Raw genomic sequence first — 19,105 nt, 5'->3', positions numbered from 1 at the left:
ACTCGCTCTTTTCTTGCCACGGGAATTCTGTATTTGGATGATTGTCTTGGAACTATGGAATTTTTATTTATGCTGTGGACCTTTCCAGAATGCTCTTGTGATCTCAAATTTCAATTACTACTCTTGGGCAAGGCCAATATATTTTTTGTATTCTTTTATTCATATATAATTATTATTGTCATTATCATTATTATTATTATTATTTTTTTTTTTTTTTGGGGGGGGGGGGGTTGTCATTTGATGTCCCATATTCGTTACAAAGAATGAATAAAACTTCTAGCAAACAACATCGCAAGTGGCATTTTCCTCGATGTTAAGTCTGGTCCGAGCTCTATCTAGTTCAATACAGTGTGACCCATTAAAAACGGACTAGCATATTTCCAATAATGTGGGGCGAAAATCATTGGTACTAGTAGACAGAGAACCTGTTTCGATGTGAAATGTTACCAACATTGCTAAAGTCGGTTGAGTATCTTTTTAAATCATTATTATTATCATTTATTCATTTTGAATTCTATACCCATTTTTTGGCGAAACAATTAATGTCGTTGCCATCTACCGGCAGTACCCCTTGCAGAAATGATTTTAAGACAAAAAAACCTGTATCAAATTTGTAATTGTTGGTATCATTTTTCATGCAAAAGGATTCTCCTTTCCCTGGTACCCGTAGATTTGACCCCACATCATTTGAGGCACGCTAGTACGTTTTTATTGGGTCACCCTGTACAGGGCTTTTAACTGGATAGGATCATTGGGTATACCGAAACTTTAGGTTTTTTTTTGTAACATAATGGGGCAAATTACCTTGTACTTTTCCGTAATATATAAGTTGTAAAGAAATGATGGTATATGATTATACATGTACATATAAAAGTCTGTTATGATGTAATATTGAAAAGATAACATCGCAATAGAGTCGATTATGTATAACGATTTGATGTAAATGGGGAAAAGTTTTGAAATACTAAATCTCACTTTATTATGTTATGTCCTTTTCTCAATAAATTATTCTAAGAATTTAAAGTTAATTCTCTACTAAAAATATATCCAGTTTTAGAGGAGTTAGGCACTTAGTCGAAATCATGAAATAATCATATCTGTAATCATAATGGTATAATATTATGTCTGCATTGGTTTAACATATATCCCGTTGCTATAGTGTAATATAATGTGACAATGCATTGATCCCTGACCCCCGAATTTGTTCTCTTACATTTTTTCTCATGAACCCCCCCCCCCCCCAAAAAAAAAAAAAAAAATCTCGCCACTACATCTCCCTCTCCTCTCCTCTCCTCTCACACACACACACACACACACACCCTCTCTCTCCTTTTTCCCTCAAATTCTCTGCCTTTCTCTCCATCTCACACTCTCCCTCTTCTTCCTTTCTCTCTCCCTCCCTCCCTCCCTCTTCTCTCGCTAGCTGTCATTGTAGTTTTAATTTACATTCAGTATATAAAAAGATAAAGCATTTGACAGTTCATAATGCTGTACGTTTCTCCACTGTTTTTTCTCTTTAGTTACACAAGGGCTTTAAGATGTCAAAATTACCAAAGTGACATTGCTGTATAACTGCACACTTTTGTTTCATTCAGCTTCATCTTGCCTTTAACATTTTTAATCTTGCTTAATGAGGTACTATTCTAATACTCTAATCGATTTGAAGTGGATTTGTGGAAATGACGTCTTTGCTCCAACCTAATTATTTTTTGCCAGTATTTTTTTTCTCTATCAGTACCTGAATTGAAAGTGCAAATAAAAGTTCTTGTGATGATAAATAAATTCTGGTGTTTGTCTTTGAATAGTAATGCATCTTTGTGAAAGAAAATAAATATGTCATGAGTGACAGTAATCACAAGTATGATTAAATAAATAAATAAAATTATTTTGAATTATATATTTTGGCACCAAGGCCATCCCAGAGAGGGAGATATATATATATATATATATATAGAGAGAGAGAGAGAGAGAGAGAGAGAGAGAGAGAGAGAGAGAGAGAGAGAAGATAAAGACAAAGAGAGAGAGAGAGAGAGAGATATATATAGAGAGAGAGAGAGAGAGAGAGAGAGAGAGCAGATAAAGACAGAGATATATAAAAAGAGAGAGACACAAACAGACAGACAGAGAGAGAATGAGAGAGGATTAGTAAAGGACTGGGCAGAGAAAAAGAAGGTACAGAGGGAAAGAGAGATGAAGACAGAAAATCGGGAGCAGGTTCACAAAGAAGGGGGGAGGGAGAGAGAAAGAGAAAGAGAGTAAGAAAGAGAGAGAGAGAGTAAGAAAGAGAGAGAAAGAGAGAGAAAGAGAGTAAGAAAGAGAAAGAAAGAGAGATAGAGAGTAAGAAAGAGAGAAAGAGTAAGAAAGAGAGAGAGAGAGTAAGAAAGAGAGAGAGAGTAAGAAAGAGAGAGAGCTGGCCAGGGGGAGTTCAGGACACCCTCACTCTGAGTTTCTACTCACATCTCCTGCTCATAACTAAATTCACATGTGATATGATGGACCCATTGTCTTTACATGTATGCCATGTGTATGTCACCCACTGAAGAAACTATAATGTTATAAATGGCCTGTTATATCTTGCTCCTGACTTTGTCACGCTCTCCTCTTCCTCGTCTTCTTTTCTCTAAGAGCCCACCACCTCAAAACATCAATCATCCCTCCTCCCGGAAAAAAAGATAAAAATCAAAGGAGGAAGATGGAAGGGGAAAGATGAGAGGCACGGGGTTTGATTAACTAACATCCAGGTCTTTGGTTTAGATGAGGGTTGTTGAAAATATACACTCCTCCATCACAAATGCAAAACATATGAAGGATTACTTTAGTAAAATGTTTTCACACAAAACAAGAAGGATCCCACAGCACATATATTGGGCTATACATATATCTTGAAATAATTCTCTATATTTTCTTCATTCACAGCAACACAAACATGAAGACAAACCGTAAATTTACAATAAAAGGTGATAGAGCATTCAATTTCCATAGACAGATTATCAATTTGACAACAATATCTTTCAAGGTGCAATATTCAAAGTTAGTTAATGAATACATTAATACAATAAATGTTAGGGAAATATTCAAGAATAATCTTTTACAGACAAACTAGAGAACATAGGAAAATATTGAACAATGTAATAAACTTAAAGATTTGGAAGCTGCATTGCTCATCGAAAGTAGTCTTCACTTGAAGTACCTAGCTAATGTAACGAGAGGTACAAGAAATTATTTGCTGCAATGACAATTTTTCAAACAGTGAATCCCTTTAATAAACAGTAATATCTAGTCATAAACAATGTAGGTAGGTATGTCAAGCAGCATTACAAATAAGAGTAATGAAATAACACCATGTGTTAATTAATATTCATTACATACAATTCATCGTTTATTTGTATTTGTAAATTAAAGCTCATAAACCCAGATGATCAAACATAAATTTACTCTCCAGTTGTAACATCCACTAGGGCCCCCTCTTCCCAGTTCGAGTCCTGCCGCGGCACTAATGTGACATTTGTTTACTATAGTTTACTTTGGGTTAGGGTTAGGGTCCGGTATAGTGTTTGGTTCATGGCTGCGGTTTGGAAATGGAATATTGTAGGACATTGACAATAGAGGGATTTTGCCAGAGCATGTGTTGCACAACCTTTTGGGGGCACATTGTGTATAACAATGTAAAGATACAAAACAGGGTTGACCTACTTTATATAAAGGATACTTTATCTTGACTTGGGGTATATGCTATGCTACTAATAAGGGTAGACCTCCTAGAATAAAAGAAAGTGAGACATTTCTCTTGATTTGGGGTCTAGAGATGTAAAGTCTGGCTACTAAGCAGAGTGCATGGACCTCCTTTAAATAAAGAACATTTTCTCTTGACGTAGGGTGTAACAATGTAAAGTTTGGCTGGTAATTAGAGCAAATCTCCTTTAAAGCCCCACTGTACTACTTGTAGTTACTTGCGCCCTCTATATAGCAAACAATGCCTAAGCGGTGCCCGTTGGTCCCCCATGATCCCCTTTTTCTTATGTTAATTGAGAGCAGATTTGATGAGATAACTACCTGTGCAGTGACCATGCAGGGAGGTCTAATCCCCCCTGGCTAAACCAGTGCAGATAGGCTTAAATAAAGGCGGTTTAGTTTTGATTGCAAGGGTGATGAGGGCGTGGTCAAGATGGTATCACTGGAATGTGTAACTGGGGTTGGGCGTCGCCCCGCACCACTGACCTACGAACTTCAAGACATCCTGACACTCAGTGCTGTGTGACATCTGGGGAAAGAAGACAAAAACACAAGGATAAATTCATATTTCCTTTGTTATTTTTAATGCGATCAACAACTTTATTCATGAGATAATAAAAGAGATTGTGGCTTTAAAGAGAAGGTTGAGTTCTAAGAAGAGGTGAAAAAGAATTTGTGAGCGTTATCATTCTTATTATGCAAGAGTGGAAGAACATCAGAGAAAAAATGTTCCTTGAAAAGCATGGCTCTTCAAATGCCTTCATATTCTAAATATAAAAAGTAACAGCTTAAAAATGAGGCCCCATTTTTATGCCACAGTTTGTGTAGTCCCATCATCTTTCTGTGTACAGTGCTTGTCACTGTACCAAGACTGGGCCAAATATCTTATTATTTTGATGACTCCAGAACCTTGCAGTACACATCAATAATTATCTGCTACATGATCAATTGTTTTCTGATCAATTCCACGCCGTTTCTTTTACAATGCAATTGCATGACCAGAACTCAACTTTATCTTTAAGTGCCTGTCTCTCAACATACATAATCATACCTGATCTATATTTTCTGTAAACACACAATCGCGCTCACACACACCCGCTCCAAGCATTAAACAAAATCACTAACCTTTGTAGCCATAAGAAACTTGTTCCAGTCATCTTTATTAGCTGCCTTGTCGGGTCGCTTGAAATCCAGTTTGTTACGCAGGACAGGGTAGCCTGAAAGGTGAAATAGAAAAGGAAAAATAAATGAGATTCAAGTGTTGATTCTCTGGAATGACTTTGAGAGGATGAAGTGACATGTAGTTCCATTTATTTATTCATTCCACATTTTACATTGAAAACCAGTTTGAATTTTTTTTTTTTTTTAATAATTAAAAAAAAATTAAAAAAATTGGTGTTGATAGCATATATGCAATACCCCCAAAATTCAGCAAGGTAGAATGTTGCACTGGGGGGTGTTTCACAAAGATCCTAAGTTGAACTTATCTTTAAGTTGGACTTAACAATTATGGAAAGTCGTTAGCGTCTATGAAAATATTTTGTAAAAGTTATTTTAAATGGCATAAAATGTTGATTCAAATCATTCATATTTTATATTATCAAGGAGATTTCATGTTCTTGATGTGGAATTTATAAAAAGTCTAAAATACTTGAATTTTAACTTTTAAACATATTTTATTTTAAGGCTACAAATGGCTCTCCATAACTTTTAAGTCCAACTTAGAGTAAAGTTTGACTTCAGATCTTTGTGAAACACCCCCCTGGACTGGGATATAGTCGAAGCTTCGATTTGATTTAGCATTATAAAACCTGACCTTCATGTATCATACCAATCCTATAGAAAGTGAGTCTCTACTGATACCTAAATTGGCAAAGCAGAAATGTTATAGATGCTGCTTGTAAGTATCGGCTTGCATGGTGATGTAGAAAGATTACCGAGAGTCCTTTTCAGGACTCCTCAATCCTCCCTCTCTCTCACATGGTGCACCCGCAAGCCTACTGTAGAAATTGTACATTCTTACCTTACCTACAATGATGACATGATAGTGATCTAATCCTTGAAATGGCAATGCATGTGCATTCTTTAATTTTGTGTCTACCTGTGATGATGTAAGTTAAATCTATTTAAACTGAAATTTGAAGAGATTTAAAGCAGGACTGCACTCATTGTAGTTACTTGCGCCCTCTATATAGCAAACAATGCTTAAAGGTAATACAAAGTTTTGGGAAATTTTGAAAATTGGGTGGATAGTGATTCTGTACAATGTTGATATATTTGGATGTCCCTGTGGACGTATTATAAGCACTAGAAAATTTAGCCCCTATAATACTTCTGTTTTCGAGAAAAATTGAATAGAAAAATTTACTGGTGCTCCCGGTAAATTTTGATAAATTTCAAATAGCGCCTGCGGCCGTACAATGGTAGCTGCGACCATTAATTTCTCAGAATATGTAGTTGTGATATATAATTTCCAAACGGGAATAGCTAATTGGTCGATTTTAGTCAAGAAACATTCTTTTTTAGCTTAATTAATATCTTGACCTTGAGAGTGAGGTATACAACATAAAGATAATTATTTAAAAGTGATAACTGTAGCCTCGATTTCAACCGCGACAACGATCACTGAATATTGTAGGATCGCCTATGCTTCCAATATGTTCATTTGAATCAAATTCATGACCCCATACCAAAACTTTGTATTACCTTTAAACGTTACCAGTTGGTCCCCCATGGTCCCCTTTTTCTTAAGTTAATTGAGAGCCGATTTGATGAGATAACCACCTGTCAAAGACCACACCAGGAGGTCTAATCCCTCCTGGCTAGTACAGATAAGCTTTAAGAGAATTTAGAAGTACCGGTAAGGACACCTGGGGGTGTTTCACAAAACTTGTCATCAGTGACTAATGACAGTTTTTGTTATAAGCTACTGAAATCCTTGTTTCTGATTGGTTATCAGCAGGTTTGTCACTGATTTGTGTCATTTGTCATTGAAAAAGGCTTTGTGAAACAACGCGGCGTTGTGGCGTGCCCCTGTAATCCAGCATAAAATGGAAGTTACAGACTCATTCAGCCGAGGATGCAGGTTCAAAACCGAGTCACGTCTTTTGGATGTTGAAGTTAAAAGTCGGTCACCAGATGTAAATAATCATATCTGATTGATACACGTCTGTAAAACCCCAATACACACACACACAAACCCCCCTGTTTTCTTACCTGTAATGACACAGGGTATTGATTTCATGCCTGAGTTGGCAGCGACCAGGGAGGCCACGTAGGTGTCTCTCTCGTCCTTGTCCAGGACCTGTTCTACCTGCTGGTCCATGGAGATGGACAGGACCCACTCTTTCACCTCCTCACGAAGATCGTCCTGCATGTGACAAAATAGGATATATTGTTTCATTTTACAGTACTATTCTAACCCTTCGATCTGCACTCCTATTTTGTTGAATAACTGACAAAAACAAACTTTCAAGCAATAAATGATTTTGTTTTCTTTCTTTTTCATGTTTAAGTTGGACACAGCATATCAAAATATCTATCTTTGTTTGAAAAAGAAAATACAGGCTTTTTTTCTCTTATTTCAAAACGTATTGTAATAAGCACTCCAAAACTTGAGAGTAATGATGTAAACCTTGGTTTTTTTTAGAATAATCTGTTCCTTATTAAAGGGACTTGTTGATATTGTTCAGATGAGAGAAAATGGTGCTAAGGTAGTGACTTCAATGCTAGATGTACATTTAAAGATAATCTGAAAATTTGAAACAGGTAGTTTTTTTTCGGGCTGGTCAACTCACAGCGATGTGTTGTTTCTCCGGGAGAGGTACTTCAAATGGAATGTCAGTATCCTGAAAATCAGTGTTGTCCAGGATATCCAGACTGCCTTCTTCAATGGCCTGAAAAGAAAAAAAAAATTGGATGAGATCTGAATGCAAACTAACCTTAAAGTAGTCACCTGAAGAAAATTCATGACAACTGATGATTATGGACAAATTATATATGGATGGAAAGATTTTCTCTTGAAAATCATGAAGAATTTGCTGCAAAATCATATAGAAATCATGGACAGGCACAAAATGCTATTTTGTGGCTGGCTGTGTCTCGCATGAGGCGTCACAAATCTTGACGCTCTACGGAGGACCACTGGAGGCAGAAAATGTGGATCTCAAAAGTAACATTTTTTAGAGATGATTACTGCGGGCCCCTAACATATTTTGAAAAGGGAAGTAGGTACAATTGATCAGTAGGGCTTCCCCTTTGCAATTATAAGAATTTTGCATCAATTCAAAACCCTTATGATTCTTCAGGTGACTACTTTAAAGTCATAGGGAAGTACAGTCAAAGTAACATATACAGTCAAATCTGTCTCTGCAGTGGCCACCTGTCTATAAAGGCCACCTGTCTACAGTGGCCCTTTGGTGGCCTTAATAAACAGGTTTTACTGTATTCGAAGACAGCCTTTCTTGAGACAAATAGACACCTATAGACAGGTGGTCTTTCTACTTAGCTGATTGCTAATATTTCTAGGACACCTCCAAAAGATATTTATCTGTGACATTTTTAAAAGCGTCCATAGATAACACCCTTCAGCATGAAAAAAGATGCATACTGGCTCTCTCACATTTGTGAGGCAGAGTTTTATTTTTTAATTTTTGAAATAGCATCTTCTGGCTATTGTAAAACTGACCACTAAAATCAGTTAACTTTTTTGGGGGTAAACTTAACCACAAAGCTAATATCTCCTTAAATGATAAATAACTTGGAGAATATATATATTTTTATCTTAAAGTTTAAAAAATGAAGCTGTGATCTAGTTGTTACTGATAATAACAAATTGTAGGTGACTGATTAATTGTTAATATGCTTGAAACAAGATGACAACTCAAAAGCTTACCTCTGTCAGATCAAGGAATCTGTTTAGGAATACAAATGCCATGCTTTACATGTTATGAGCTCTAGCTTGTAATCCCCCTTCATTACTAGATCAATCAGATCTGGTCTAATCCCCCCCCCCCTCCCCTCCTCCTCCCCCTGCAAGAGAATCCACAATCTGGCACTGAAGACATCCAAAACTCACCTCTGTTAGATCCAGGAACCTGTTGAGGAACACAAAGGCCATGCTGTACATGTTCTGCGCTCTGGCTTGAACTCCGGCTTCGTAGAAGGCTTTATCTGCCGGGACGACGTCACTGTGACGTAGGAGAGCTATGGAGAGCTTGGCTGCTACGGGCTCCTAGATTGACAAGGTCACAGGGTAGAACAGGAGTGGACGAATTAAAACGAACGACGCTAGGAATGTCAATTTTCAGGCATCTATTGTTCCTGAATCTCAACAAAAGCATGTTTTTGTGATAGTATGAATGTATCCCACCGCTGCTACCATGTTATGCCTATTAGAAAGGAGATCTCGTACAAGAGTATTGCCAACCCTGGGGCGACTACCCATTAGGACAATTATCCCCCAGTGGAACAACGATCCACAAGGACACCTACCCGACAGACATACATGTACCTCAATTATCTTGAGGAAACTACAACGGGTGGGATTTAATAAAGGTAGATACCTGGAGGTTTTGGTTTTGAGGGAGCTGTCGGAAGTTGATGATGTGGATGATTGTCAGAATGATCTCAAACCACCCATCCCCCTTGCGCCCCCCCCCCCCCTTCTACCATACCACCCCATCTTGCTTCTCCCTATTTGTTTTTTCCTTCATTATCAGGTTCTTCATTGCCATATATATACTCTTAACATTGTCTCGACAACCCCCCCCCCCTCCTCTGTGACGCTACCCCTCCCCTCCCTGCTTCTTTGATCACCATCATCCTCTTTCTTACCAGGTTCTTCTGAGCCATGCATGCACTCTAAGCATTGTCTGAACCCCTCCCCCCCTACCCCAACCCCCTCCTTCATGACCCTATCTCATTCTACCCCCCCCCCCCCCTCCCTGCTTCTTTGATCACCATCATCCTCTTTCTTACCAGGTTCTTCTGAGCCATGCATGCACTCTAAACATTGTCTGAACCCCTCCCCCCCCCCCTACCCCAACCCCCTCCTTCATGACCCTACCCCATTCTACCCCCCCCCCCCCTCCTTTTCTGCTTCTTCACCATCTTTCTTACCAAATTCTTCTGTGCCATGCATGCACTCCTGTTGGCATAGTAATGGGCGACGGTTAGCATCGTTTCAAACTCCTGATGAGGGGCAGTGTTTGCCATCTGTGTCTGTTGCATGTTCTCACACTGTAGATGATATAGCAATAGAAATAGACTTGTTAATACTGATAGTATCAACAATCCTATTCATTAATTTTACAAAGAAAATAGCGCTATAACAAACAAAATACAATGACAAACAATTTTTTTAAATTTTTTAAATACAATCAAATTGAACTATCCGAACATAAACTGATCAGTACTAGTTAACCCTTACTGTACTGGGCTATTTTGAGCACCTCGTGACTGGGGGAGGGGCGGCCCGGGAGGCCCCCCCCCCCCCATGATCTCGGCCGTCGAAAGTACGATGAACGCGAAAATTTGCATGTTTGTAGATATTTACATAAGGGACAAGATGGTATAATTAGTTTTTTCCTAATATGCAAAGTTTTGTCGTTATAGCCTAATTAATTATGCAAAATGCTAATTTTATGCATTTTACAGAAAACTCTACATATTTGTCTGCAGACTTGTGAAGAATGTTAAAAATGTATTGAATAAATGTTTCCTTCATCTCAAATTCATGAGGTTACATTATTTTGTGATATTTGAAAATGCATAGGTTAATTTGCATAAATTTGCATAAATTATAGCATATTTTTGATGACATGCGCATACTAATTGTTATGTAATCCTCCCTTAAATCTACTTGCGCTATGGCATTATCAAATTAAAATACAAATTCAAGGATTTAACTTACCAGATTTAGAAGTACATCTCTCAGATCAGCCCAGACTTTGTAAGAGTCTGGCTTATCAAGGTTAGGGGCTGCAAAGATCTCATTAGCAATGCGCTTGTAGATGTTGAAATTCTGAAATAAAGATGATGCGAAAAACAGTGGATAAGTATTGAGAAACAACATATAAATTCACATAAGACCTGTCTTCATCAGCTCGAGTTTGCCAAATAACCCGCTATTTAACTATCCCGATCGCAAATTAGCCAGTTAATTTGCGTCTTCATCATACCGCAGTTGCAATTAGTGGGATATTTGGTTGAGAAAATATCCTGAGAAATCTTGGTCTTGTTTCCAAAATATCCTGCTAAATAGTGCCCAAGGCCATTCCATGGTAGCTGCGACCATGAAAATCTGAGAATACGCAGTTCTGATATATAATTTCCAAATGGCTATAGCAAATTGGTTGATTGTAGTCGAGAAACATTGTTTTAGAGCTAAAGTAATATCAGTCTTGAGAGGGCGCTATACAACATAAAGAGTTAATTATTTACAATTTCATTACTTTAGACTTGAATTCAACCGCGACAACGATCATTGAATATTGTAAAATTGCATATGCTTCCAATTTGCTCATTTGAACCTAATTCATGACCCCATACCAAATCTTTGTAATACCTTTAATTGCATAAATTACCATAAATATGCAAACGAGTGAATTAAAAAAAACTAGATGGGACTTCGACTGCGCGCAGTCGAAAATGATGCCTCCGTCATAGAGCAATTTTACAAACCAAAACAGAAGAAATTTTTCAAATTCAAGTTCAATTGTAATCCATTAAGAGGTTCTCAGAATATCGTGATTACAAGCAATTTCTCATATACATATATGACCCTTTGATCTTTGACCTGATGACCCTAAAATCTACTCAGTTCATTGGCTCTGCAAGATGTCCTGAGTTAAATAGTAATCCATCTGTCAGTTCTAATGAGAATGCGTTCACAAGTTATTTTTGGATACATAATGAGCCCATGACCTTTGACCTCATGACCTCATGACCCATGAATCTACTCAGTTCATTGGCTCTGCAAGATACATACATGATCGAAATTTGGCAGGAATCCATCAATCTGTTCTAATGAGAATGCGATCACAAGCTATTTTTGCATACATAATGAGCCCTGTGACCTTTGACCTTTGACCTCGTGACCCCAAAATCTATTCAGTTCATCGGCTCTGCAAGATACATACATGACCAAAGTTTGGCAGGAATCCATCGATCGGTTCTTGAGATAATGCGATCACGAGCTCTTTTTGCATACCTAATGAGCCCTGTGACCTGTGACCTTTGACCTTGTGACCCCAAAATCTAATCAGTTCATCGGCTCTGCAAGATACATACAAGACCAAAGTTTGGCAGGAATCCATCAATCGGTTCTTCAGATAACGCGATCACGAGCTGTTTTTGCATACATAATGAGCCCTGTGACCTTTGACCTTTGACCTCGTGACCCCAAAATCTAATCAGTTCATCGGCTCTGCAAGTAACATACATGACCAAAGTTTGGCAGGAATCCATCAATTGGTTCTTCAGATAACGCGATCACGAGAACGGGACGTACGGACGGACGGACGGACGGACAACCCGAAAACATAATGCCTCCGGCTACTTCGTAACGGAGGCATAAAAATGTAAATGGCTTACCTGTGAGTTGGGTGGTGCCCCATGGTGGACATAGAGATCCAAAGCCTTGAAGAAGTTATTCTCTTTGATGAGGTGACTGGCGTACAAGGCTACATACTTGTGAAGTACCTTGTAGCCTTGCTTCTCAGCTGTTTCCATGCACTTCTCCCACTCGCCGCGGTCCACGTACATGTCCAGGGCACCGATGATGTCCACCGTAGCCAACTGAAAAGAAGTAATAAATCGAGAGCAAGTTGACAACATGCTTCAAAGATGATGATGCTTATTTATAACCAAGGGGGGTGTTTCACAAAGACTAAGATCGACTTTAAGTTGGACTTAACTAAGGCAGGCCGTTCATGCCACTGTTTGCTCTCACCATTTACAGGCATTGGCCGCTCAAGGGACATACAAATCATGGTCACAAATCTACAGAATTTACACTTTTTGATAGTTCATTGAGAGATCAATGGTGAGAGCAAACAGTGGCTTGAATGGTTTGCCATAGTTAAGTCCAACTCAAAGCCGATCTTAGTCTTTGTGAAACACCCCCAGGCAATGCTATTGTTCTTGATGTAAATATGTCAGAAGCATTATGATGTGTTGGTTTTCAATCCTTTACAACTTTCCATAATAAACAAATGAGGTGTACCGGTATAATCATTCTCCTCTATTTACCACCAATAACCCATTGGAGTTCTTCTTCCTCAAATGATGCAACATTCAAACTGTTATAAATATATTAGTAAGAAGGAAAGGGGAACTTTGATTGTGTCATATAAGCTGCAGTTTTCATTTCATAGAAATGTACAGGCCATCTAAATAATAAAAGCTTACCATGAAAAGGGTGTTAAATTGAGACTAAAAAAGGCAAGCAAGTTTGACTGCATATAAGGATGCAATGTACTGACACAATATCGAGGAGGCGCGATAGCTCAGTTGGTAGAGCAGTGGTCTCGAGTTCGGGCAACCCGGGTTCAAAACCAAGGCGATGTGCTAGTGCCCTTTGGTAAGGCGTTAATCCTCATTACCAGGTCTCTCGGAGAGGAGCTAACGCTGTTGGTCCTCTGGTTGCTTACTTACAAGCATTTATGCTTTCTTAGTAGTCAGGCAAAATAACCACTACTACTGCAATTTATTAGTATGCATTAAATCTATCAAAAACTAAGGTCAAAATAACTGGTTTGTTTCAGGGGTGATAGTACGCACCCCTTGAGTAAAAAAAAAAAAAAAAAAGGTTTCAGGGGAAAATAATGGCATCTAACAACATTCCCCCTTTTGAGTAAGAAAATTGAGGAAAAAATAGGGAAGAAAAGAGAAAATAATAATAATAAAAAAAAAAAATTGGAAAACCAATTTAAATCGGGTAATTATCAGGCCTGTTTGTTTACATAAGAATGCCACTATGATACTTACGGATTCTGCTCTGCCCTCGCTCTTGAGGAACTCCTTGTACTTGTCGTCCACATAGCGCTCGTAACGAGGTTCAAGCTCCTTGGCGACCTTCTGAGCTCTGGCCCACTCACCTCCATCCATCAGGGTATCGATGGCTTCCTTGATCAGGTCAAGACTTAGGTACAGCTCCGCAGCCTTCACGAGAGAGAAAAGGAAAAGATTTTACACCGTTATGTATCCTTTAAAATGGCTTTCCTCTGATATTTTAGTTCCAGGGGCCGTCTTCAATTCAGTTACGTGAATTAAGTTAGTATTTTACTTAGAATTTTAATTGGCTAAGTGATATGTCTTAAAGGCCGGTTGTACTAGTGCAACCAGAAGGGATTAGACCACAGAGCGAGGTCACTGACAGTTGGCTATCTAATTAACTCAGCTCTCAATTAACATAAGAAAAAGAGGATCATGGGGGACCAACAGGCACCGATTGGGGAAATTTTCTATATAGAGGGAGCAAGTAGCTACAAGTAGTACAGTGTGGATTTAACTTGTATTCAGATCATATCTTAGCATTTTACATAACCATATTGACTTTATAAAGGCAAAATACCTACTGATAAGCATTGTGACATCACATGGTCAATCAAAAATTATGCGCAGTAAATGTGTCACATTAAATGCCCTCTTATAATAGTGCGCAGCTTAAGATAACTGCGTATGATAACCAGATGCCTGCCAATCAAGGCCTCCAAAATAATTGGCTTAAGTCTGCTCAGGAGCTGTCTTAAACTTTGGGTAAATTAGATTTCAGCAGCTTTCAGAAAAGTGACAATACTTGTATTTTGGAAGTGTATGAGTATTTTACTTCATTACTTCTACTGTCACATTAAATGCCCTCTTATAATAGTGCGCAGCTTAAGAAAACTGCGCGATCATGAAGTACCTCAAAAAAGTAAAAATCTTTGAGTGATAATCAGACAGGCGATCAGCTTGTAAAAGTCATGGGATCATTCCTGGCTGACCTAAAGGTTTATAATTATCATTGCAGCATGAGCTAAATCCAGGATTTTGTTTCAGAATCTGAGACAAAGTTACCCAATCCCTTTAAGTGTGGGTAAAAGGTTGTAGGAGGTTGCCAGACTTACCATGTTGTGCTTGTTGATTTCTGCCAAGCGAGGGCACACTACCTTGGTGACGTCAAGAGCCTTGCTGGAATCCATGAACTTCATGGCTAGCTCAGCAGCCTGTATGATAGACGAGACACAAATGCAATGTCAAAGTTCAGGGAGTGTTTCACAAAGATCCTAAGTTAAACTTATCTCTAAGTTGGACTTAACATGGAAAGCCGTTAGCATCTTTGAAAGTATTTTGTAAAAGTTATTTTAAAAGGCATAGAATTTCGATTCAAATCATTCATACTTTCTATTATCAAGGAGATTTCATGTTCTTGATTTGGAATTTATGAAAAGTCTAAAATACTTGAATTTTTTGCTTTGAACATATTTTATTTTAAGGCTACAAATGGCTCTCCATAAGTTTTAAGTCTAATTTAGAATTAAGTTTGACTTAGGATCTTTGAGAAAAACCCCACAGGTTTAAGAAAAAGAGTACTCCACTTTGCCGAAACCTTTATGCCGTCATTCATAGTTTCTCAAACCTAAGTAATTAGTATCTGGGCTCTGTTGCGTAAACCTTATCGTTGATGGTTACTTTGTCATTAATGGTAACTTCCATGAAAACCTTGATTTGATTGGCTGTTGAGTGACGTTGCCATGGTAGTTGATGATGGCAAAGCGTTCCGATCCTGAACATCAAAATCACATATGGATTAAGATGCCATCTTTTCTTATTTTTTGATAAATTACAGGTCAACAAAATTTGAGTGTTTCTTGAATACTTAGTGATTCATCATTATTTAAAATTACAAAATTTTGATTATTTTATTCTCAGTTTCATTATTGCACATTGTACTTTACACTGCAAATCTACTATTTTAGTCTATAAATTTAGATAGAATATCTAAAACCTTCATGAACCTTACAATACCAAGTGAAATCAGATTGAAATAAAAGGACTACAGTGAAACCTGTCTATAAAGACCGCCCAAGGGAGACAAGAAAAGTGGTCTTCATAGGCAGGTGGTCTTTAAGTACAGGTTCCTTTAGTACATGTTTCAATGAGAAACCATTTTCAAGGGAAATAAAAAATGTGGTCGTAGAAAGGTGGTCACTATTAAAAGCAGGTTTGATAATGTAATTACCTTGTTCCAGCATTGCGCCAGGAGATCAGTATCAGTAGTGAGTTGAGGCGTGAGTTTGAGATAACAGTCTACCGCCCTCGCGTACTCTGCGGATGCTTCCCATTCTTTACCTTGCTGTACGAGGTTGTTAGACCCTCTGAAAGAAATCAAGAAAAAAAATTGTGTGTAAAATTATCGTTACCGTAAATCTCCATGTATATGACGCACCCCTATTTCTTTAATTTTTTTTGCTGAATTCGTAGGCAGCAAGCCAGGTCCTTGTTCAAAAACGCAAGCAGGGAAGTGCCTTTATTTTACTGCGAGGTGCAGTTGAAGGCGTCAATTTGTGCTTGTGAACTTGTCACAAATAATAGTAACAATGTCGTTTTTAAAACTAAAGATGACAGACAAATCAGATTCAGGCTTACCCGCACAAAAGGTATGCTCATTCTCCACCCCCTGGGGAGCATTCCAGCCAGTCGCCATTTTACAAGCGCCATTGCTAATCAAACCACATTAGCTTTCGCATCCTACCGGGTACCCATTTTAACACCTGGGTGGAGAGTGGCAAATGTAGATAAATGTCTTGCCAAAGGACATTAGTGCCGCTGCGGGACTTGAACCGCGGACCTTGTGATCCACAGTCCGGTGACATATCCACTCGACCACGACACCTCTTTCTATATCTTACCTAGTGCCTTTGTTCAGGACCTCTCTATCATATTCATCCTGTAGCTGTTGTAGTTTATGAGGGATATACTCCTTACAGACTCGTAGAGCGTCCTGCCACATCTCAGCATTCTAAACAAAATTTACAGAAAGATATACAAGTCAATCCAACCCGTCAATATTATGCATATTGATTACATTTAAAGCAGTCACAAGGATTAAAGGGGGAAGTCTATCTTAGTAGCAAGTGAGTTTTAATAAAAGCAGGAAAATGAGAGAAACAGATAAGTGAGGTACGAGAGATCTGATAAAGGATAAGAAAGCTGTAAATTCTTAAAGTTTCTATTGATCGCACAAAAATTGATTTGATTTGATTTGATTTTCTTCCTCATTCACGTAAGTACACAGTTTTTCAATAACAATAGTAGTATAGAGTACAATAAGTATTTTTCTGACAGGGGGGAGGGAAGGATGGAAGAGAAGGGGGGGGGCGTGCTGCTGTGTGCACCTCTGTAGCTACATCACTACCTGTAGAACATCAAAGAGACCTTACCTTGTAGTACTTGACAGCCAGCTCAGGTCTCTGTGCCCTGAGGAGGAAGGACTCTGCTTTCTGGAACTCCTTCTGTTCAAAGGACTGCCTAGCCTGGCCCACCAGGACGTCAGAGACGCTCTCAGAGTCGTAGTCTTCGGCGATCCTCTGGGCCGAGTCCCAGTCCTGGTTGTGTACGTACCTGAAGAAAAAATAAGATACCTAGGAGTTAACCCATTGCGTACTGGAACCGGGTGGCTCGTGTATTAAACCAATGGGGAACATAAGCATTCAGTAGCCAATGGGTTCATGCATTTTTGTGTGATTTGCTATTAATCAATTATTTTCAGTTCTGTATTTTGATATCACATGTTTCTGCCAAATAAAATAATAAATAATAATAAATAAATAATAAACTTGTGATGGACACAGCAGCGCATTAGCACCACCTGACTGAGAAGAAGAAGAAATGTAAAATGGAAGAATGACTTACATGAGGACGGCTTCCTTAGGTTTGTTAGCCTTGATGAACTGTGCCTCGGCCTCCTTGTACTTGCCTTCATCTTCTAGAAACATGGCATGCTTGAGATGAATGTCACCCATCTTATTCTTCATTGCTGAACGGGCCAGGTCAAACGCAAACTCAAACGCACTGTACAAGAATGAAGAGATATACATTTCGAGTGTGAACAGAGCATGTCAAAGGGGGAACAACACATAAATCAATTTTCTAGAAACATGGCATGCTTGAGATGAATGTCACCCATCTTATTCTTCATTGCTGAACGGGCCAGGTCAAACGCAAACTCAAATGCACTGTACAGGAATGAAGAGGTTTACATTTCGAATGTGAACAGGGCATTAATTTTCTAGAAACATGGCATACTTGAAATGAATGTCACCCATCTTATTCTTCATTGCTGAACGGGCCAGGTCAAACGCTAACTCAAACGCACACTATACAGAAATGAATCCTGGATTTAGCTCATGCTACAATGATAATTATAAACCTTTAGGTCAGTCAGAAACTCCATGACTTTTACAAGCTGATCGCCTGTCTGACTATCAAGATATTTATGATTGGAAATCAAAATCCAACTTTGTGTTTTCCCAAGTTTTCATAAAACTACAGTCTATTGGGTAAAACGAGTATGGTTAAACCGGTCACTAAAAGGTTTTCACTTTTTTGAGGCACTTCTTGATCATTTTGAAGGGCAATATTTTTAGAGCTTCAATATAACATCATATCACAGACACTGATAACACATAGGGCCGTGCATCTGAGATTTAACATTGTTAAACGATCCCTTTCAACTTACCAGTTGTCAGCAGCATAATCGATGGCAGCCTCCAGCAGCCCAAACTTGGTGAGCAGTTTGACGGCTGAGTCTCCCCCCAGACTCTTGGCCCAAAGGTAGGCCACCTGCTTGGAAGCATTGGCCCCTCCATTGGCCTTGGCGACCTGATGAGGAGGATGAGGAGGAAGAGGAGATGGAGATGAAATACAATTAATTTCATATCAATATCATCTATTATATACCTCACTTAAGAAATCCAGCCATCTGATTGGTCGAATTGCATTCATAAACTTCAACTGTTCCTGTAAAATTCTCGGTAACCATGCATAAAACATTTCAATATTTTTAATAACCATGGTTATTAAAAAAAGTTGGTCAGCCTCCATGGTTACCCCATAGGTTTACATGTTAAAAAATGGTTTGAGCGATGGAGGATGCCGTATGTGTGCGAAGGATTGGTCGGTAATTTCAATACAATTGAATCTCGATCGATCTTACCGACAATTTTATCTTGCATTGTTGACATGAAGACGAAAATAAACTTCCAAAAACAAAAAAAACAACATCTGCCGATAGATCTTGATCTAAGTTCGTGCCAATATGCATTGCAAAAGTAAAAGAAGAGTCCGTATATGGAGCTTTTGCGAAGCATTCATCACACGCGAAGCC

At 38.5% G+C, this 19,105-nt stretch overlaps 1 protein-coding gene across 2 annotated transcripts in view; it reads right to left on the bottom strand.

The window, feature by feature from the left end:
• Nucleotides 1-4,054: 4,054 nt before the first annotated feature.
• Nucleotides 4,055-19,105, bottom strand: part of LOC592619 (intraflagellar transport protein 172 homolog) — a 38,743-nt gene continuing 23,692 nt past the window's right edge. The window contains exons 24-39 of one of the 2 annotated variants that reach the window (XM_030983076.1): nucleotides 18,458-18,600; nucleotides 17,897-17,954; nucleotides 17,632-17,732; nucleotides 17,160-17,340; nucleotides 16,629-16,738; nucleotides 15,959-16,094; nucleotides 14,844-14,942; nucleotides 13,723-13,896; nucleotides 12,328-12,531; nucleotides 10,646-10,756; nucleotides 9,853-9,972; nucleotides 8,810-8,965; nucleotides 7,530-7,628; nucleotides 6,949-7,102; nucleotides 4,858-4,949; nucleotides 4,055-4,261 (exon numbers count right to left, since the gene is read on the bottom strand). In XM_030983076.1, coding sequence (XP_030838936.1) covers nucleotides 4,172-4,261; nucleotides 4,858-4,949; nucleotides 6,949-7,102; nucleotides 7,530-7,628; nucleotides 8,810-8,965; nucleotides 9,853-9,972; nucleotides 10,646-10,756; nucleotides 12,328-12,531; nucleotides 13,723-13,896; nucleotides 14,844-14,942; nucleotides 15,959-16,094; nucleotides 16,629-16,738; nucleotides 17,160-17,340; nucleotides 17,632-17,732; nucleotides 17,897-17,954; nucleotides 18,458-18,600 — 2,028 coding nt within the window. In that variant the 3' untranslated portion in view covers nucleotides 4,055-4,171. Of the gene's footprint in view, nucleotides 4,262-4,857; nucleotides 4,950-6,948; nucleotides 7,103-7,529; nucleotides 7,629-8,809; nucleotides 8,966-9,852; nucleotides 9,973-10,645; nucleotides 10,757-12,327; nucleotides 12,532-13,722; nucleotides 13,897-14,843; nucleotides 14,943-15,958; nucleotides 16,095-16,628; nucleotides 16,739-17,159; nucleotides 17,341-17,631; nucleotides 17,791-17,896; nucleotides 17,955-18,457; nucleotides 18,601-19,105 lie in introns of both variants that reach the window. The other variant, XM_030983075.1, reaches the window with a different exon arrangement.

This window comes from Strongylocentrotus purpuratus, unplaced genomic scaffold (assembly GCF_000002235.5).
Source record: "Strongylocentrotus purpuratus isolate Spur 01 unplaced genomic scaffold, Spur_5.0 spur5_scaffold_13, whole genome shotgun sequence".
Lineage (NCBI taxonomy): Eukaryota > Metazoa > Echinodermata > Echinoidea > Camarodonta > Strongylocentrotidae > Strongylocentrotus > Strongylocentrotus purpuratus.
This window is presented reverse-complemented; position numbering and strand designations above follow the sequence as displayed.